The sequence below is a fragment of the Haliaeetus leucocephalus genome, unplaced genomic scaffold (genome assembly GCF_000737465.1).
Source record: "Haliaeetus leucocephalus isolate CR32 unplaced genomic scaffold, Haliaeetus_leucocephalus-4.0 Scaffold1007, whole genome shotgun sequence".
Lineage (NCBI taxonomy): Eukaryota > Metazoa > Chordata > Aves > Accipitriformes > Accipitridae > Haliaeetus > Haliaeetus leucocephalus.
Genome location: NW_010973443.1, coordinates 2,679,521 through 2,696,156, shown reverse-complemented (window position 1 = coordinate 2,696,156; position 16,636 = coordinate 2,679,521). Strand labels below are relative to the sequence as shown.

General features: G+C 41.3%; 1 protein-coding gene across 1 annotated transcript in view; it reads right to left on the bottom strand.

Annotated features, from left to right (window-relative positions):
* EPB41L3 (erythrocyte membrane protein band 4.1-like 3) overlaps positions 1-16,636 on the bottom strand; it is a 64,363-nt gene that overhangs the window by 24,845 nt on the left and 22,882 nt on the right. Inside the window, exons 3-10 of the mRNA XM_010584838.1 lie at positions 16,242-16,346; positions 13,881-13,923; positions 10,256-10,331; positions 8,887-9,105; positions 8,478-8,565; positions 4,734-4,886; positions 2,601-2,698; positions 1,069-1,244 (exon numbers count right to left, since the gene is read on the bottom strand). Coding sequence (XP_010583140.1) covers positions 1,069-1,244; positions 2,601-2,698; positions 4,734-4,886; positions 8,478-8,565; positions 8,887-9,105; positions 10,256-10,331; positions 13,881-13,923; positions 16,242-16,346 — 958 coding nt within the window. The remainder of the gene's footprint in view (positions 1-1,068; positions 1,245-2,600; positions 2,699-4,733; positions 4,887-8,477; positions 8,566-8,886; positions 9,106-10,255; positions 10,332-13,880; positions 13,924-16,241; positions 16,347-16,636) is intronic.

Sequence of the window (16,636 nt, the reverse complement as noted above, 5' to 3'; positions counted from 1 at the left end):
AGGGAGACATCTTGTTTAGATGTTACAAACAAAATAATGCAGAAGGGTAATTTCTGCTTTGAGACACATGCACAGCAATCAGGTCACCAGTTGCTTGGTAACAAGCAAGAAGCACATCAGAATTAGAAGATTCCAAAATAATTAATGACAAGCAGCACCTTTAGGGGAAGAAAAGAAGGCTTGCCACTAGTACTTTTAAATGAAAGCTTCTCCCCCTTCCCACCATCAACTATACTCATTGCAGTTTGTTTGTGATATTCTGCAGGAGAATTCACCTTTTTTTTTTTTTTTTTTCAGACTGTAGCAATTCTGAATTTAGTCTCAGTCTTTTTTTCTACAAGAATAAACTACACCCTCTTTTTTACTCAAGAGCTGACAACAGTAACAGCTGATGAAGTAGCTGAGACTCTGAATCACACACTGGTTTAACCGAAGGGAGCAGCAGAACCATGACCTCCATGAACCGCGGAGAAAAAGAGGAGGAGGAAAGACGTACTATTAACCTGCATATGTTACTCTCCATCTCACAACTTCAAAAGTAATGTATGGAAATAGCCTGTTAGCGCTCATTCGACTAGGACACGAGGTAATTGGAAGCAAGTGTTATTACTCAATCGAAGGCAATAATTCATTTATGAATTGTAACATATACTTAAATGAAAAACCTACATAGCAAAAAAAGCCAAATTAAACCAAACCTCAAACAGTTACTCATGCAAACCCTGAAAATGCGTTGAAGCCTGACTTGGGCAGGCGGGCAGGTCCAGGCGCCCTGTCCTTCCCCAAAGCTGGGAAGTGCTTTGCAGATGTGAGGCCAAGGAGAGAGGCTCCATGAAGAGTGGGCTCCCAAGGGCCTCCTCCAGGCAAACACTTTGTAAGGACCACAGCAGTACATTTTTTACCACAGTATTTCTCTGTGTCCTTCCCGACCCCTGCAGTGAACATGCAGGTACTCACAGCCTACACTCAGCCGATGCTCAAAGACATGAGATAAGAGGTTTATACCTAATCTAAAGCAGTGACCACCGTGATGATAACTTTTGACAAAGTCAAGTGAGAGGACCTTACCCCCATCTAAGCTGCGAGACATAGTGTAACGTTTACTAGAAGACCGCTCAAAGTAAGGTGCGGGACGGTCTATGAGGGCGCTGGCTCTTCTCGTCTGGGCCTGTGTCCGGCCACTGTAGCGAAACTTGGAACCCAGCGTAAGGAACTTCTTTGGAGGTGCTTCTGGCAGCAAGAGCCTAAAACACACCGAGCAGTGTACCTGTTACGCCCCCTCCTCCAAAAATCAGTCCACTATTTCTGCAGAGGACAGAAGACAACTGTTGGGTATCACTCTCCATTGTAACCTGTGCCTCACGGGTCTGTGACTAAAAGGGAATCAAAGGATGCCCCTCATACAGCACAACAAAACCACTTAGTAATGCATCTGAGTTGCTGAGTTCTTCCTAACAGGCAAGAATCACTCAGTCCTTCCTGCTGCTTGAAAATCAGATTTATTATATTTTAATCACTGAAACCAAAAATAAGGTGTTACTTACATCAGGGACCCTGATCTAGGCTGAAATACAGACATATTTCTTATAGTTCAAATTTAACATGGTGCTGCTATGCTGAGGACAGGGCCAGAACAGATCTCCAGTGAATGCTGGGCAGTAGTCATTCACAGGGATGCAGACATTTTTCAGGTTAGAGCTTTCCCACCCTCTGCATTTTGGCTATGGGAGTTTGCTGAAGAAGCCATTCTCCTGCTATGGAGTTTATGCTTTAGACATTGATTTTCCATTAAAAATCAGAAAACACCCCCAAAAATACACATTCAATTTCTTTTTAGATCTTTTGCTGCTAAGACGGCATTTCATATGAACATACAGACAGCCTGAACCAACAGTTTTAAGAAAGGAAAGACATTCTTCAGTCCTCCCAAACACCTTGAGAGGGGCTTTTAACCACTGGATGCCCTTTCACACCATTGAAAAACTCTCCCTTTTGGGTTTCCATTGTTAAGTATCTCTTTGCTGACTATCTCAGCACAAACTAATTACAACATTTATTCCACTATCCCAGACTCTTGTCAGGTCGTCTTAGATGTCAAAAACATAGCTGCAAAATTCCTCAGTAACACAAAAATTACAGCTATGGATTGGGTATTCTGGGTGAACAAAAAAATACACCACTGACTACTGTCTGTATTTTCACATGTAGTTAAATAAAAATGTCCTTTTTTTTAAACTCTTACCCACATCCCCCAGTAACTTTCCATATAAGTTGTTCTCCCTATATAGGCATATGTGCAGAAGCGCAGCAGAGTCCTTCGTCTCTAATTATAGCGGCTGATAATATCATGGCACAGATAAAGCAAAACGATTAATTGGGACCATATGGTGATTTTAAACATTCAGTATCTATTTGAAATAGTATGAATAATACAGGTGAAACATTTCGAATTTTGAAGAAGCAACAACCTTCCCTTGTCTGCTCAGAGATACCTCGTGATCAAAAAGACAATTTGATTTGAAGGGTTTTGTCTCTGCTGACAGCATTGGTCTTTCCTGTTCTGTTTTATATCACAATTTTAGGAAAAGAAATCCACATACCTGAAAAATGTATGGTGCTCAACACACACTTTCCATAAGCGCTTTGCAGCACGATGATTTGGCAACTTAAACCCAATAGTGCTTTCAAACTGCTCAAACTAGGTAGGAAAAAAGAAAAAGTATGTCTTTGGTGCTGTGCATCTATTTTTAGATAGTGTACACAGCTTCATCTTCATTTCCTCCACCTATATTGTCTCATTGCAGGGGTGAATGTATATGCTCATGTATATAACCACATAAACACACATTCTACAGACTACTGCCTGTGAAGGAAGCTCTGAGTGATAATCAACAGCAACCTCTGAGGATCGTTTTTGGGGGGAAACCCAGATAATGAGCAAGAGGTTTTTGATGGTGACAGTGATGTTTTATGCCCTATAGCAACAAAGAGATCAGTTAAGACTTGGGAGACTTCTGAGAAAAACATCATTTAAGTGTTCTAACCCTGTTGTTCTAACTTCACCAGTTTAAACAGTGGGAAGCCGGATAATAGTCTGGAGGGGAGCAATAGTCCCCAGGGACTGATCTGGTCTCACGCAGCCTTAGATTAAGGAGATTTACAGTGAAAGAACTACAGTTAGTAAATCACAGTGTTTTTAGCTAATTTATCTCCTGGGGAGGATGAGGAAGACAGGTAATTGAAAAGAGTCGGCTGGGGATACTAAGGGATGTTTCTAGCTTGTGCTGCAGATTTATATATTCCAGACGCAAAAGCTGTGCCAGCTACAACCGCTGTAACATGTTGATGGCCGCATGCAGATAGCTGAGTAGGTGAAATAGTGTTGCTGTGATCGGAGTAAGGTAGGCAGAAGGGCACTTGTAAGGAAGCCTGGATCCCTACGGGGAGCTGACAGAGAGAAACAAGGCAGGAAACAGCAAAACAATAAAGATGATATAAGCAACACATGGTGTGGTGAATCACACTATCATCAAATGTGATTTGTAAAGAGACTGCATTGATTATTTTGCATAAGGAACTATGACCTGCTCACAGGACTCTAGAAATGAAGACCAGCAGAGCTCAGTAGGGCTTCAGTGGTGGGGAGCTGGAGTGCAGGCACTGGGAACATCAGTGGCTGTACGTTTGGGGGTTTTTTAACCAAACTCAAGACTGGGAATTTGGTTACTAAAACTGTGTCTGCCGACAGGCAGGAGGAGATGCAGGTTTGTGGATTTTGGTTTAGGACTCTAAGAAAGGCTCAGGCCCTGGGGCTGGTGGGGGCCCCAGCAGATTTCCCAGGTCACTTACGAAGTCAGTACTGGAGACATTGGCTCAGGACTCCCAACTGTCATACTGCATTAAGGGAGAAATGCCAGTCCTCGTCCAGGTGATTTCTGCCCTGCTATACAGCTCCACCCTCTAAAACGTACATAGGTTTTTCATCTATCACAGACCAATTATTGTACCAGCACTTAAAATGGAGACACTCCTTTGCCTGTGACCATCCTGAACTCCTTCTGGGATTTTTCCTAAGATTTATCGTCTTATTCCTGGGTTAGGGCACGCTCAGCCCGTGAGGTAGGTATTTGCTGTGTATCCGGCAGAGCCACGAGAGGGCACTCACTGTACGAGATTTCGCATCTCCTCCTCCAGAGCCAGAAGATAAGCTCCTGTGGGCCTGGGAGGGCTAATGCCTGTAGCTACCAGAAGTGCTGAATGACAGATGCTTGACTCCGTTTTTATCAGCCTCTGGATTTCTGCTCCGACTCCAAATGTACTAGTCTGATATGCTTATAAAATTTGGTATGGCCTGTCGACATCTTTTGGTGGTAAGATGAACAGATGCTAATTTAATATACAACATGACAGTGGATAACAAGCACTCCATGAATAAGCGATATGTTACTTAAATTCCCGAAGTATTCGTAATACAGATGAGCTTTATACATGCAGATGGCCATATTTATTCTTCATGTTAGTTCATGGATGTAAACAGAAAACACCAAAGAAGATTTTACCTGTATTTTAAATAAAGTATTTACCTAATCTTTCCTAAGAAAATCAGCGCAAATTAAAAAATACAAATGGAAAGGAATGTTAAAGGTTTGTAAGACATGACAAATCAACAAATCAATGAGAACATGGGTTTTTTGAAAAGGTTCATTCACTAAAGAGTGTCAGGATGCCCTTACCTCCCCTGGCCGGATTTTGATGTAGAAGTTGTTCCTCTTGTAGGAAATCTTCAGAACCTTTGGCCAGGCAAATCTATTTATTCTCAGTCTGTCTCGATATATTAAGAGACCACTTGCACAAACTCCTAGCATGATTTCCACTCCTTCAGAATCCTGAAAAAGCAAACAATGCTTGTTGAATATTTCTCTCCTCATATCCTACAGTACTACAGATTCTTGTATACTGTGTGTCTATCTGAGCTACGTCTTTTTAATGCAACAGCTGTAGTGACCTGATTTCTGAAAGGTACCCTACTCATTGACGGCATTCATGCAAGTAATAGTAAGGTTGGGCAGGGTGAGAGAAACTGAGAGTTGCGAATGTTTCCTTGTATTTTAGAAAGGCTCCAAAAGGAGGGGGTAAATTTTAGATGTTATTAGAAGAATGACATTAGCCATATAGCAAAATTTGATTAGCATAATGAAAAAGTGTTATTAGCATAAATACCAGATTGAAAGTTAAGTAGGACAGCACACAAATTTACTTCTCCCAGCATCACTCATCTCCATGACTAAGTCTTGTGAATCCTTAGACAGATTTTTCTTCTGTAGTTTGCTTGTCTTGGCTTTAGTTGGTTTGCTAGTTTCTTTAACACTGTCATGCCTATGCTCAGTATTTTCACTTTGAAATGACCAGCGGGCAGAAAAGTTGGGCATTTGGACCAGAAAGATTCTTTTAGAAGTGTGCGACTGTGCCTGTGCTATAACCCATATTTGACAGGGAAGCTGTAGTTCAAACATGTTAGCTCGACAAAAGATTTGGCCACAATCTTATCAGAATATACCCATAACTATGTGGTTTTTTAAGTAAGAAGTATACATTTATCTTTCCTTTAGAAGCCTTCAAATAATATAAAATAATATAAAATAAACCAAAAATAAACCAAATAAATAAAATAAACCAAATCTTCACTGTTTGCTATCACCACTAGCCTGTATAATTCTGTTTTTTTTCATTTAGCTAACCACTAATACTGTTGGAGAAAAGAAGGATCCACCTTAAAGCACCGAGTTCTTCGGTAATTATTTTAAAATAACTTAAAGTTACAAAAGTCTGACAACAGAAGCTATGAAGATGTCACCCTGTGATAATCATGAAATGAATTCATTGATTTCCTCTGGTTTTCCCAACAAGCCATCTTTAAGGCAAACAGTGAAAACCAGATCACATTTTAAGATGCACACAAAGGCATGCGTGGTCAGTCACGATGGAAAGGCTATGGCACAGCTTGAAATACAAAAAAAAAAAAGTTTTAAAATCAGAGATGCAACATAGAACTAGTGCCACAAAGTCAATCCAGTGTTAGAAAACACGCCAATAGAGGCTGTATGTTCCAACAATGATGGTATCACCCCTTAAAGGTACATTTTTTCTAAATAAAAGCTCTCATCTGATATCACTGTCAGGTACTACAGAAAAGACAAAGCTAATTTTTTGCAGTGGACTTCAGTCTCACAGTTTCCTAAGCAAAGAGTAACATCTAAATACAGAGTATACAAACAAAAAACCCCAAAGTCTCATTGCCAGTAATCCCACTGCCTGGTGAGCGCCTGAAATGCACATGTGCTCACATATGGCACATAGCTGCAGGTGCAAGGGGCTCCTTCTTTTGATATACTTTCTCAAAAACTTGTTGAGAAATGCCTTCTTCCCTCATCCCCACCTCTGCAGCAGATCTAAGTCCATTCAGGTTTCTGTTACTTGTTGGTGTCAGAGACTGCTTTTCAGTGGGATACTATTGGTGTAAAATGAAACCTGAATAAAATAATTTGGCTTTTTTCAGGAGCGATGCGGTTGCATAGAACAGAAAACTGTTAGCTGTAATGTCTGAAGCACGAGACACTGAGCTGCACATCCCTGCAGCTCTGCATACCAATGGGGGGGCTTTACCAGAGCAGTGACAGCCCAGAGGACAAATCTGTCTACTTGAACACATTTTTTATGGTAGCCTTGTGTTGGATAACTGAGAACTAGTTTTAACAGCAGCTGGTGAGTCCAGCATCTGTCGAATACCTAAGATACTGGCACAGCCTTAATGAATTGACATAGAGACATCTGCCACGGCGTGACTTCAAAAAGGCATCCACAGAGATACTTGTCCCCTTGCCTGATACCATCTGATCTCACTGGCAGACCTCATTAAAACAAAACATTACTTCTCACGCAGAGTCTACTTTTCACACCTTCAGTTCAGTTTCCAAGATTACTGTTGGGTTTCTTAATCCATGGGCAGACCCAATTTGGTTACCACAGCAGCTTTTCAAATTCAGAACATCACTTTAGAGAGAGATCAGCTTGCCTACCAACTTCTCTTGCTCTGTGTCTTTCCATATGAAAAACAGAAGAGTAAAACTGGATAGTACTATTTTTTAGGGAAGTTAAAAAAAAAAAAAAGGCTACCTCAGGATATCCTATCTTAAATTTCACAGCCTTTCTCCATTATTGTGAAAAAAATACTCGGGCCTTAATGCTATGCTATGTAAAATTTTCAGTAACAAAGCCTGTAATGTATTTAGAACAGGAACTTACTTTGTTGCTGTTTTGCAGATTTCTTTGTGTTGGACAAAGGATGTTGGAAAAAAGCTACTGAGTGACATTTACCAATCCGTTTCTCTCTCTGCTCCAAATGTGCCTCAAGATTTTGTGCCTATCTGCAAGACACAGGGAAGGCAGTGGCATGCCTCCTGGTGGAGTGCTGCCCATTGAGCCATACCCCGATTCTTCATTTGCAGTAAAGGCAATTAACAAAACACAAAAGATTGCCTTGAATTCTGGAACACACATGCACAGCTCCTACAAAATCCCCCAGGGACATGGTTGCAGGCCCTTTCAAGATCCAAGCTGCAAATTTATCTCGGTTCTTGAAAGGATCTGCTGCAGAACAAAAACAGGCTCACAATAATTTGACCTTTACAGAAAATGCAGCTCTCTCCACAGCTCAGGATTCTTTGTTCAGCACTCACTTGCCAAGGATGCTTGCTAACCTCAAAGATGTTAAAATCCATTAGCCTTACTTTGAAGAGTGAAGAGAAAAATAGTAATTATTTACTTGGAAAAAAACCATAAAAAAACAGACAACCAACACAAAGCTGGTAGGTGGCTCTCCCAAGACACAATAAGAATGACCATGTTTTATTTATAACTTAACCTGCCGATGATTAGAGAAACTACTTCAACATGGGAGAATGTTTCCAGCAGAATTACTGCCCTTCCAGTCAAATGCAACAACCATACTTCAGAAGAGAGACAAGCCACTGTCTCCCCATTACTATCTGATTAGGTTTCCAGCACGGCTAAATAATTGCTTGGAAGTTCTCTTCAGTGTTAGAAATGATCTGTTTATCTAGTTTAGATACCATAGTTGGCCTTATTAAATTGGAAAATGTAGCTGAATGAAATGACAACTGAACACTCTCTGGACAGCTTCTACCATGTTTCCTCATTACTCCGTCCATACAATATTTTCCCAAAGGATTTGGTTGTTTAATCAACAAGAAAGGCTGATGTGCAACAACTTTGAATCTACAGGCTAAGTTATGTTAGAGTTACGAAATATATTTATGCTTATCCCATGCTGACACATGATTTATCCCACAAAATGCCTGCCTCAAAACAAAAAGAAAAAAATAAATCATAGCCTCCATGCAGATTCAAGTACTAAGCCACAGGAGAAAGATGACTGGTGAAATAACTAGAGTACCTACCTTGGCATGATGGAGATCTACTCCATACATTGACAGTTTTTTGGCATTCTCCAGGAAATGCATCTCAGCCTCTGCAGGTGTCATTCCCCTGAGGAAAAGCAACCAATTCTAGCATCAATGTTAAGGAAAGAGAATCCAAAATAAAAATCCAGCAGCTGGAAAACTTTTTCAGCCTGTCAGAACTACAGCCGTACCCCTTAGGTTGCTGGGTACCTACCAGAGCCAAAACTCCAGTGCAGACCCTGTTATCTTTCATGCTGCAAAGCTCTTCTTTAACTGAAGACACAGAGAGGAGTCTTGTCCAAAAAATATTCTTATTAAGTATACCGCAGCACATTTTAACATTTCCTCATGCACCAGGACGGTACCTGAAGGCAGGCTACAGCCCCCACTGATGCCCTCTGCCTACCTGTGGCTCTTGTGCAGCTCGATCACTTTATCCTCCAGCTCTTTAGTGTGATTTGGTGCAAAGCGAAATTCACTGATGTAGTCGCTGCCGTACTCGTCAGGGTCATAGTCGCCAAGCTCTGACTGTACAGTGTAGGAGCCTAGCAGGGCCAGTGTGACGAATGAGCAGGGCAGCCGACCCGACACAATGTCATCTCTCAGCTGCAAGCAGAGGTAGTACCTGCAACGGAGCACCAAGGTGGCTCAGAAAGTGCTCCTCCACTGCTGCTCCCAAAGGAGCACCATTCAAGCACCGGCAAGAGGCCTTGGTTCTTCTACTAATTTGCAGACAACTCCCAAGCCCAAAGTTTTTCAGGCATTAAAAAGGATAATAATAATTTTGAAAAATAACCCAACCCCAAAACCTTGCCTAACTTATGGGTAGCAACGTAGGATCTCTTAATAAAACAGGTTATTACTTTGTTTAGTGACCTAGATGGAGAATTACCCATTAAACATACCAGGTTTCCATCATAAACCACTAAGATATATAGCTATCTGATAATTCTTTTATTTAAGGAGAAAAAAAAATCATTTCTTTTGGAAGACCTCTATTGAAGCGTGAACTCTTTGTACACTGTCTTTCTGCACAGTGCCTAGCACATGGGACCTCTGATCTAAGCCAAACGCTTCATGCTACCTTAAAAGCAACAAACAGTCTACAAAGCAATGAAGGTTAAAAATATCCACAGGTCGCAAAATGCTGCAACAGGCTAGGGAACAGTTTGCTGATGGCACAAAACTCATCAGGGCTCAGAAGTTGTCCTGCCTTATACCAAGGAGGCAACAAGGTTAGAGGTTTTTTTCGGTTGTGGTTGCAATCCGAATACAAAACCAGAGAGCGGAGGTACAGATTGCAGACCTAAGTGACTTTGATAGCAGGGGGCAGTCATTCATTACCACCATATTCTCTATACCGTGCACATCAGTTGCTTACCTTGTCAAATGAGATACAAAATTTACACAGATGCTTATTCTCATCCCACTTCTTCCCCTTCATAGTTATGATTTCCCTTACAATAACAAATTCTTAACACTGGCAAAAATAGGCACTAGGCATCTTTGTGAAAATTAAAATCAACTCTCAGGAATTTGTATATCAGAAAAGCTGGGGTTTAGGGTTAAATTATACAAAAGTCATCTTAGCTCTAAGGACAGACTCTGTTCACAGTGTCTTTTCTGCCAAAGCATTGCACGTTTTCCATAAGCTCATAAGAGAAAAGAAGCCAATGGAAATACAAAACATTCCTTTTCTTGGATAATCAGAGTGTAAGCGCTACTACAAACAGCTTTTAAGCCCCTTCTAGAAAGGTATGTAATGTTTTAAACACCTGGTAATATCTTCAGATAGCTGGGCAGGGTCTGGAGGGTAGAATTTCACATTAAATGCAAACTGCCAAGCACCACCTGGAAAAGAACACAGATTGACTGAAAGTACACTGTAAGTGCAAACAGAGATGCTCATGCTGTTCAGTTACCAGCAGACTTAAAAATACCCCAGCCAAGCAATTCATAAGAACAGGATACAGTATCTTTTTCCCATACATCGTTCGGAAGAAACTACTTTTCCCTCTCACAATTACAGTATTAGATCAGATTTTACAGCTCTTTTCTTATTTAGTAAGATTTCCACTGAAGCAAGGACCCTAAGGGAGCAGTAGTTTATTACTAACACTAAAAAAACCCCCCTCGGTCTGAAAACAATGTTTACTGGAATTAACCATCTGAAAACACAGCCTATACAAGCTTTAAAAACCAATAACCTGAAATACAGAGGCGCTAGAAACACTGCAAGCCAGAGTACGAATGGGCTCCGGAGTGGGCTACCCAAACCAGCTCACAGCATCCTCTCAGAGTGCTATCTCAGCACATAGCTTCCGTCTCCAGCAGACATAAATTATTGTGCAGACAAAACTGCAAGGACAAACACTGAGAGTATGACTGAAAAACAGTACATAACACTGGAGAACTCTTATTTAGTTATTTCAGTAAGTTTAGGTGACCCATGGGATGGATACTGGTTTGCGTCACCACAGTTTGTGAAATTTTTTTTTGAGCATTAGCTTTAAAAGTTGTAAAGAAAGAATACTGAGACTAAAAAAGAGTTGAACATAGTATGTAAATATAAATGGTGTTCTGAAAAAAGGGACAGGTTATACTAGTGCATGTCTTGAACTCAAATAAAAAGCAGTAACAAAACCCCAAACCACAGTGTTTTTACAAGCAACACAGTGATTTTTCAGTAACAAGACTTTTCACCGAGACCTCCGTTGTGGGATATACCTCTTATATGTACTTCTACCCCATAAATTACAGTATTTCTGTAGTCAAGAAACCAAAGCCAAAGTAATGACACTTCTGTTTTCTGGAACACATTGATGTCACCGTACAAATCTAACTAGAAACAAATAGATATCTCTCGAAAAGTCTGTACTGGCCGTGTAATGAGGAAATACTCATGAACACTGCAAAAACGGGACTCTTCCTTATAAACCTGACAGGGAGGGTTTTCCCATGACCTTCAATTCAGGGACACCTTGTGTCTAGGTACCTCCTGAAGAGTATGGGGTTGGAAGGCGTATCTGGTGCACTCTCTGGTAAGATAGCTTATGTGCTGGACAGGTCTGCTTGCCTGGAAATACTGTATGGTTGTCCTAACTGGGCGTTTGGAAGTATTTATTTAGAGACAACAAGGAAATTTCATCCCATGCAAAGCCCCATCCACTTTGTTCATCCACACACCTGAGAAAACAGGCTCAATGTGCGAGAAGACTTTTGACATTTACCATCAGCTCTTGGTGAGACTTTTGGGCTCCTTGATTTTAGGAACTTTTCCACTCTCTTGGGCCATAAAAGCTGGTGGAAGGAAGATCAAGCTGGCAGCGAGGATGGGGCATGGCCCCACCGGGGAGCAGACCTGCCCCAACATGGGAATGGGGCCTGTGGGTGACACCTGGCCCCACGACAGAGGGAAGGGGCCATGGAGTGAAAATCTATTCCTCTGGCACACACAAAACATATCAAACCTATGATATAGCCTATCGTATAGCATGGACAGTTAAGATATCAGCGTAAGGGCCTTCACTCCTCACTTCCACCAACCACTGTGCAAGTTAGTGGGTTATAACTAATGGGGTGAGAACAAGGGCTGCACACATGGCGACAGCCTCATTTCTGAACCACTGGGATGAAATCCCTCTGGTCTGCAGTGGAATCACAGATATCTGAGTGTTGTACAACTCAACCAGCATTTAGCAGGATTATATATATATATTTATATATAGATATGTATGTGTCTTTGAAAGTGTCATGGGTAACAGCCCTACTTTTCCACCATTGTCCGGTTCCAAACTTCTAGGGTGAATCGTACAGAGCAAGCAAATTATTGCTGTCATCTTCTGCAAATACAACTGTCCCCTGCGTGAAGTCCAGGACGAGACTCTTCTACCCTGGTTAATCTCTCGCTGTCACAACCTTTCATTGTCTATCTCATGGCTCAGGCACATACTAAATGCATTTCAAATCAGTGGTATGGAGCCAAGCTGCTTTACTTGTATTGACCATCAGCCCAACTTGACTCACTGAGGTCTACAGCACCTTCCCTTCCAGATCCATCTTCTCAAGAGATTAAAAAAAGGCAGATTTTCATTACTTTTTATTGCAGATCACTTACTTTTAATGAAAATAATACTGGTGGAAAGGTGTGATTGCCCATAGTAAGTGGGGAAATTTTCCAGCCAGTGTAAATTAACCCTCTGAATCTTGGAGAGGGAAGTGATTCATTTGCTGGGCCTGACCCAACAAATGTGGACTACCAGATGTATTTGCTTGTGAAGAAGCATTTCCAGCATATTTGCTAGAAGAGATCATTTACAAAATGTTGAAACAAAAAAACTACTAAGGCTTTCCTGCCCAAAGAAGTCACACACACAAACATTTCATCAATTTTAAAAAGTGAGGGAGGAAAAAAAAAGCAGGTCAAATTTTAAGCTTGGCAGTCTTGACAAGGTTTTCCTTCCAGAGGTTTTTGAATTTCTAATATAGCAGATGGCTAAATTTAACAACTGAGCTTTTTAAAATATTCATGTGAAGCAGAAAATTGACTGGTTCTCTGTGAATTGAATGGTCATTTTAGGAGCAAAGTTCAAGCTTTAGAAATGCAGGAAGGAAAGATATTTTAGACAGAGTGCTATCTTTGCATCAGTGAAGTACTTCAGGATGGGGCACGAGCAGCATTCCTGGATACGATATAAATATCAGTAACGCAAAGAAATAATTTATATATGTGGCCTAGTCCCTAAGGTTATGTTGTGTAATGTCAAACTTCAGGTTTTTGCACCTCTGCAAACGTCAAGTTGATTTCAGCAATGCAAGTTCATGTGTTACGAGCCTCGGTAACTGCCTGCACTCATTATGGGGTAAAATACCTAAAAGATGCAGGTAATTCCTTTGCCAGAGACTTGAGACAGGATGCAAAAGAAGATTGTGAAATAGGCTGTGTCACCCTGGGGGGAGCACGCTCTCTGGGGGGGAGGCATGGAGAAGGGGGCCATAGCCCCATCCTGCCCGTTCCCTCACCCTGCAGGCAGCGGGGCTGGGGTGAGGGGCTGGGGAGAGGGGGCTGCCAAGCCCCTGGTGCTGGGGCCACCCTGGTGGGACAGGCCCGTCAACCCAAGAGCAGCGAGTTACCCCAGCTGTTTATGAACAAGCCCAGTGGACCAGAGGGGCTGGGCAGTGATGGGCGCCTGGTGCCCATGATGCCCTGCTTGCGTGCTGGGGAGCCCCCTCTGCCTCTCGCATCCTCGCTCAGTGCCACAGAGGTCCGGTGTCTTTGCAAAGATGGATGGCAGTTTACAGGAAGAGACTTTTTTGTGCAAATTTTTTGGGGTCCGGGTACAACAGAATGAAATTTTTCCAGACCCCCTGAAATAAACACACAAGCGATAACAAGCTTACTTCGGATCTGCTTCTTGATTTCCTTGGCAGGGTCCAACCAATTCTGCAAAGAAAATGTTTCCTTTTTTCAATTTGAATTAGAAAACACAATAAACATTATTCTTAAAACAGTGCTATGAGTAAAAGCTAGAACACGCGAAGGTCTGCCACCCCTTTCTCCCTGGAGCAGCAGCAGGCAGGGATAACACTAACTTCCAAGATGTGGCCCTGGGTAGAAGCAGGATTTTTATTAACCTTCACAGACATTGAGGGGCTAAATGGTTTGAAATAAAAAAATATAGAAATTAGTAAAATAAATGGACAGAAATCGTTTTCCAGAGTCTCTTCTGGGAAGATTAAATCTCTACAAACTTGTTAAGAAGGGTTTTGGTTTTTTATTTGGTTGGTTGTTTTTTTGCTCTAATCCTGGAAGGGCTGAAAAGCCTTGCTAGAGGATAAGCCAGTGTGGCATAGGGCACTTCCCCATTTGCAACCCGGCATGGGCATGGGGCGCTCCCTGGGGCAGAGGGAGCATGGGCGGAAACCAGCGGCAGAACCACAGCACGGGGGCTGCCCCCATCCATGCTGCGCAGAGCCCGGTGACTATGCGAGACAAAACCCCTGCCAAGGAGGTGGGGAGTTATCGTGGTGATGTGTTACTACTCCATGGATGCCAAGGAGCAGATCAAATTCCTCTGGAAGAGGTGTGCAGCAGCTTGGGGTCTCTTAGTGCCACCGCTACCTTGTCCTCTAACAGAATCAACTTAATATTTAAAATGTGTCACAGAGCCCTGAACAAAAAGTTCGCTTCCCCTAGGAAAGTTCCACTTTCTCCAAAGAAAGAAAAACAAATGTATCAGAGAAAAAAAAATACTAAAGAAATATCAAACAAGCAGAACACAAGAATCCCCTCCCCCCCCGCAACAAAAACAACCAGTTCGCAGCTGTCCAAATCTGGTCTGTGGTGCAAAACATTGAGCCTAAAGAGCTCCAGCTATTGCTGAGCATGAAAGCACGCTATGTACCAAGAAATTAAAGATGCATCAGGGTTTCTATTTTCAAAGATGACACGTGACGTGGGCACATATATCGTCTGGCTGGAAGTTATATGGCAGAGGAGGGAGGTGAATTGCTAAGTACTTTGACATTAAAAATATGCATGTTATTGATCAATAAATGTGGTGGCAAGCAGTCATTCTTTTAGCTGTTTAGCTCTGTAAAGTAACTGGCAATCTATAAATGTTTAGTGCTTTTAAATCACCTGTTAATAATGAATACATTCGTGTCTTTCCAGTACAGGAAAGCACACCTATCTGGAAATGCACTTAAACATCAGCCTAACTTTACCACAACTCAAAACTAAGCATATGCTAAAGTGTTATCTTGCACTGGCATGGAACAAGTGTCTGCTTAAGTGATTTTCTGAATCAGAAACAAAATCCTCATATTTAGAATTCTGTAAAGAAAGGGGAAAGAGAGACAAAAAGACCGATTTCTTTTGTATCATATATAACTGAAACAAATGGAAGCCTAGAAAATACAACTGTTATTCTCACAAGACATAAACAGCTAAAGAAGTAGTAATAGCTCCAGCTCCATCAAGGAAGACCTTTCAGGCCATGCAAAGCACAAAAACCCTTCACCTGGTGAGCTCTGCTGGGCTACTGCACATATTGCTAAGAAGTTTTGTTACTGGTTTCTTTCAAAATATTTATCTTAAAATCACAAAATCACATAGTATATTTTAAATTATCCTTTGATACTCTCTCTTTTATCATAACGTGTCCAAAACAATACATCTATATCGCCTGCACACTAGATCATCTTGGACACTGTTAATACACAGCTTATTTAATACTAAAGTTGAAATGCAGACAAGCAGAATGTGATTCACTATTGCTACCAACTGCGTCTGAAGACTAATGTCTTTAGCCAAATCAACAATAATGCTAAGATAAAGTAAGTCAAGTCTTAAAGCCTTACTTTATCTTAGCAGTTAGCAGGAGCAGTCAATCAACTCCTGCCTATCTGTATCCCAACCACAGTATTATTAAGCTGTATTTTAGTATTATATGTTTAGTAGTGTATCTATGAATGTAAATCTGACTTTCATCTACAGCAGTAATGAAATAAATCATACTAGAAAGAGAAGCAGCTATACAATTAACTTCTTTCATGTTATAAACAGCCAGCACAGAGGGAAGCCACGGAAACACAGGGGATGCTCTTGAGAAGTAGAGTTACAATAGCTCAAGCTATATCTAATAGAACTTGGCAAGGAAGATAAAAACAACTTCTGGACTGTTTGCAACTGTCTGAAGGGGTGTCTCGGGGCGCTCTAATGTCCACATGCCAAAGGCCAGCTGCAGTTTTGTGGGTTACCTTTTGGTTTTCTGTGTCTCTGTATGTTAGCCCGAAGTAGTCTTTTTCCAAAAGGTTCAGATGCTCGCACACTTTGTCAAATAGCACTTGACCTCTGGAGCGTTTCTGTGGGAAATGAACAGGAAAAAAAAAAATCACGTTTGCAAAATAAAGTAATATAAGTGTTAAAGTAACACCTTTTCTGTTAATCCTCACATCAATAACCCCAAAATTATTTAATTCAACTCATCCATCTTTCAAACCTACTGACCTGGAGCTTCATAATAATCTGCTGAATGGGGCAAATCTGTTTTTCATAAAACTTTGGGTCTTCTTGCGGAGTTAAAAATAAGTCAATACATGTCACGTTTCAAGTTTCAATGAGAAGAACTCTTCTTTCACAGTCGTATCTCAGC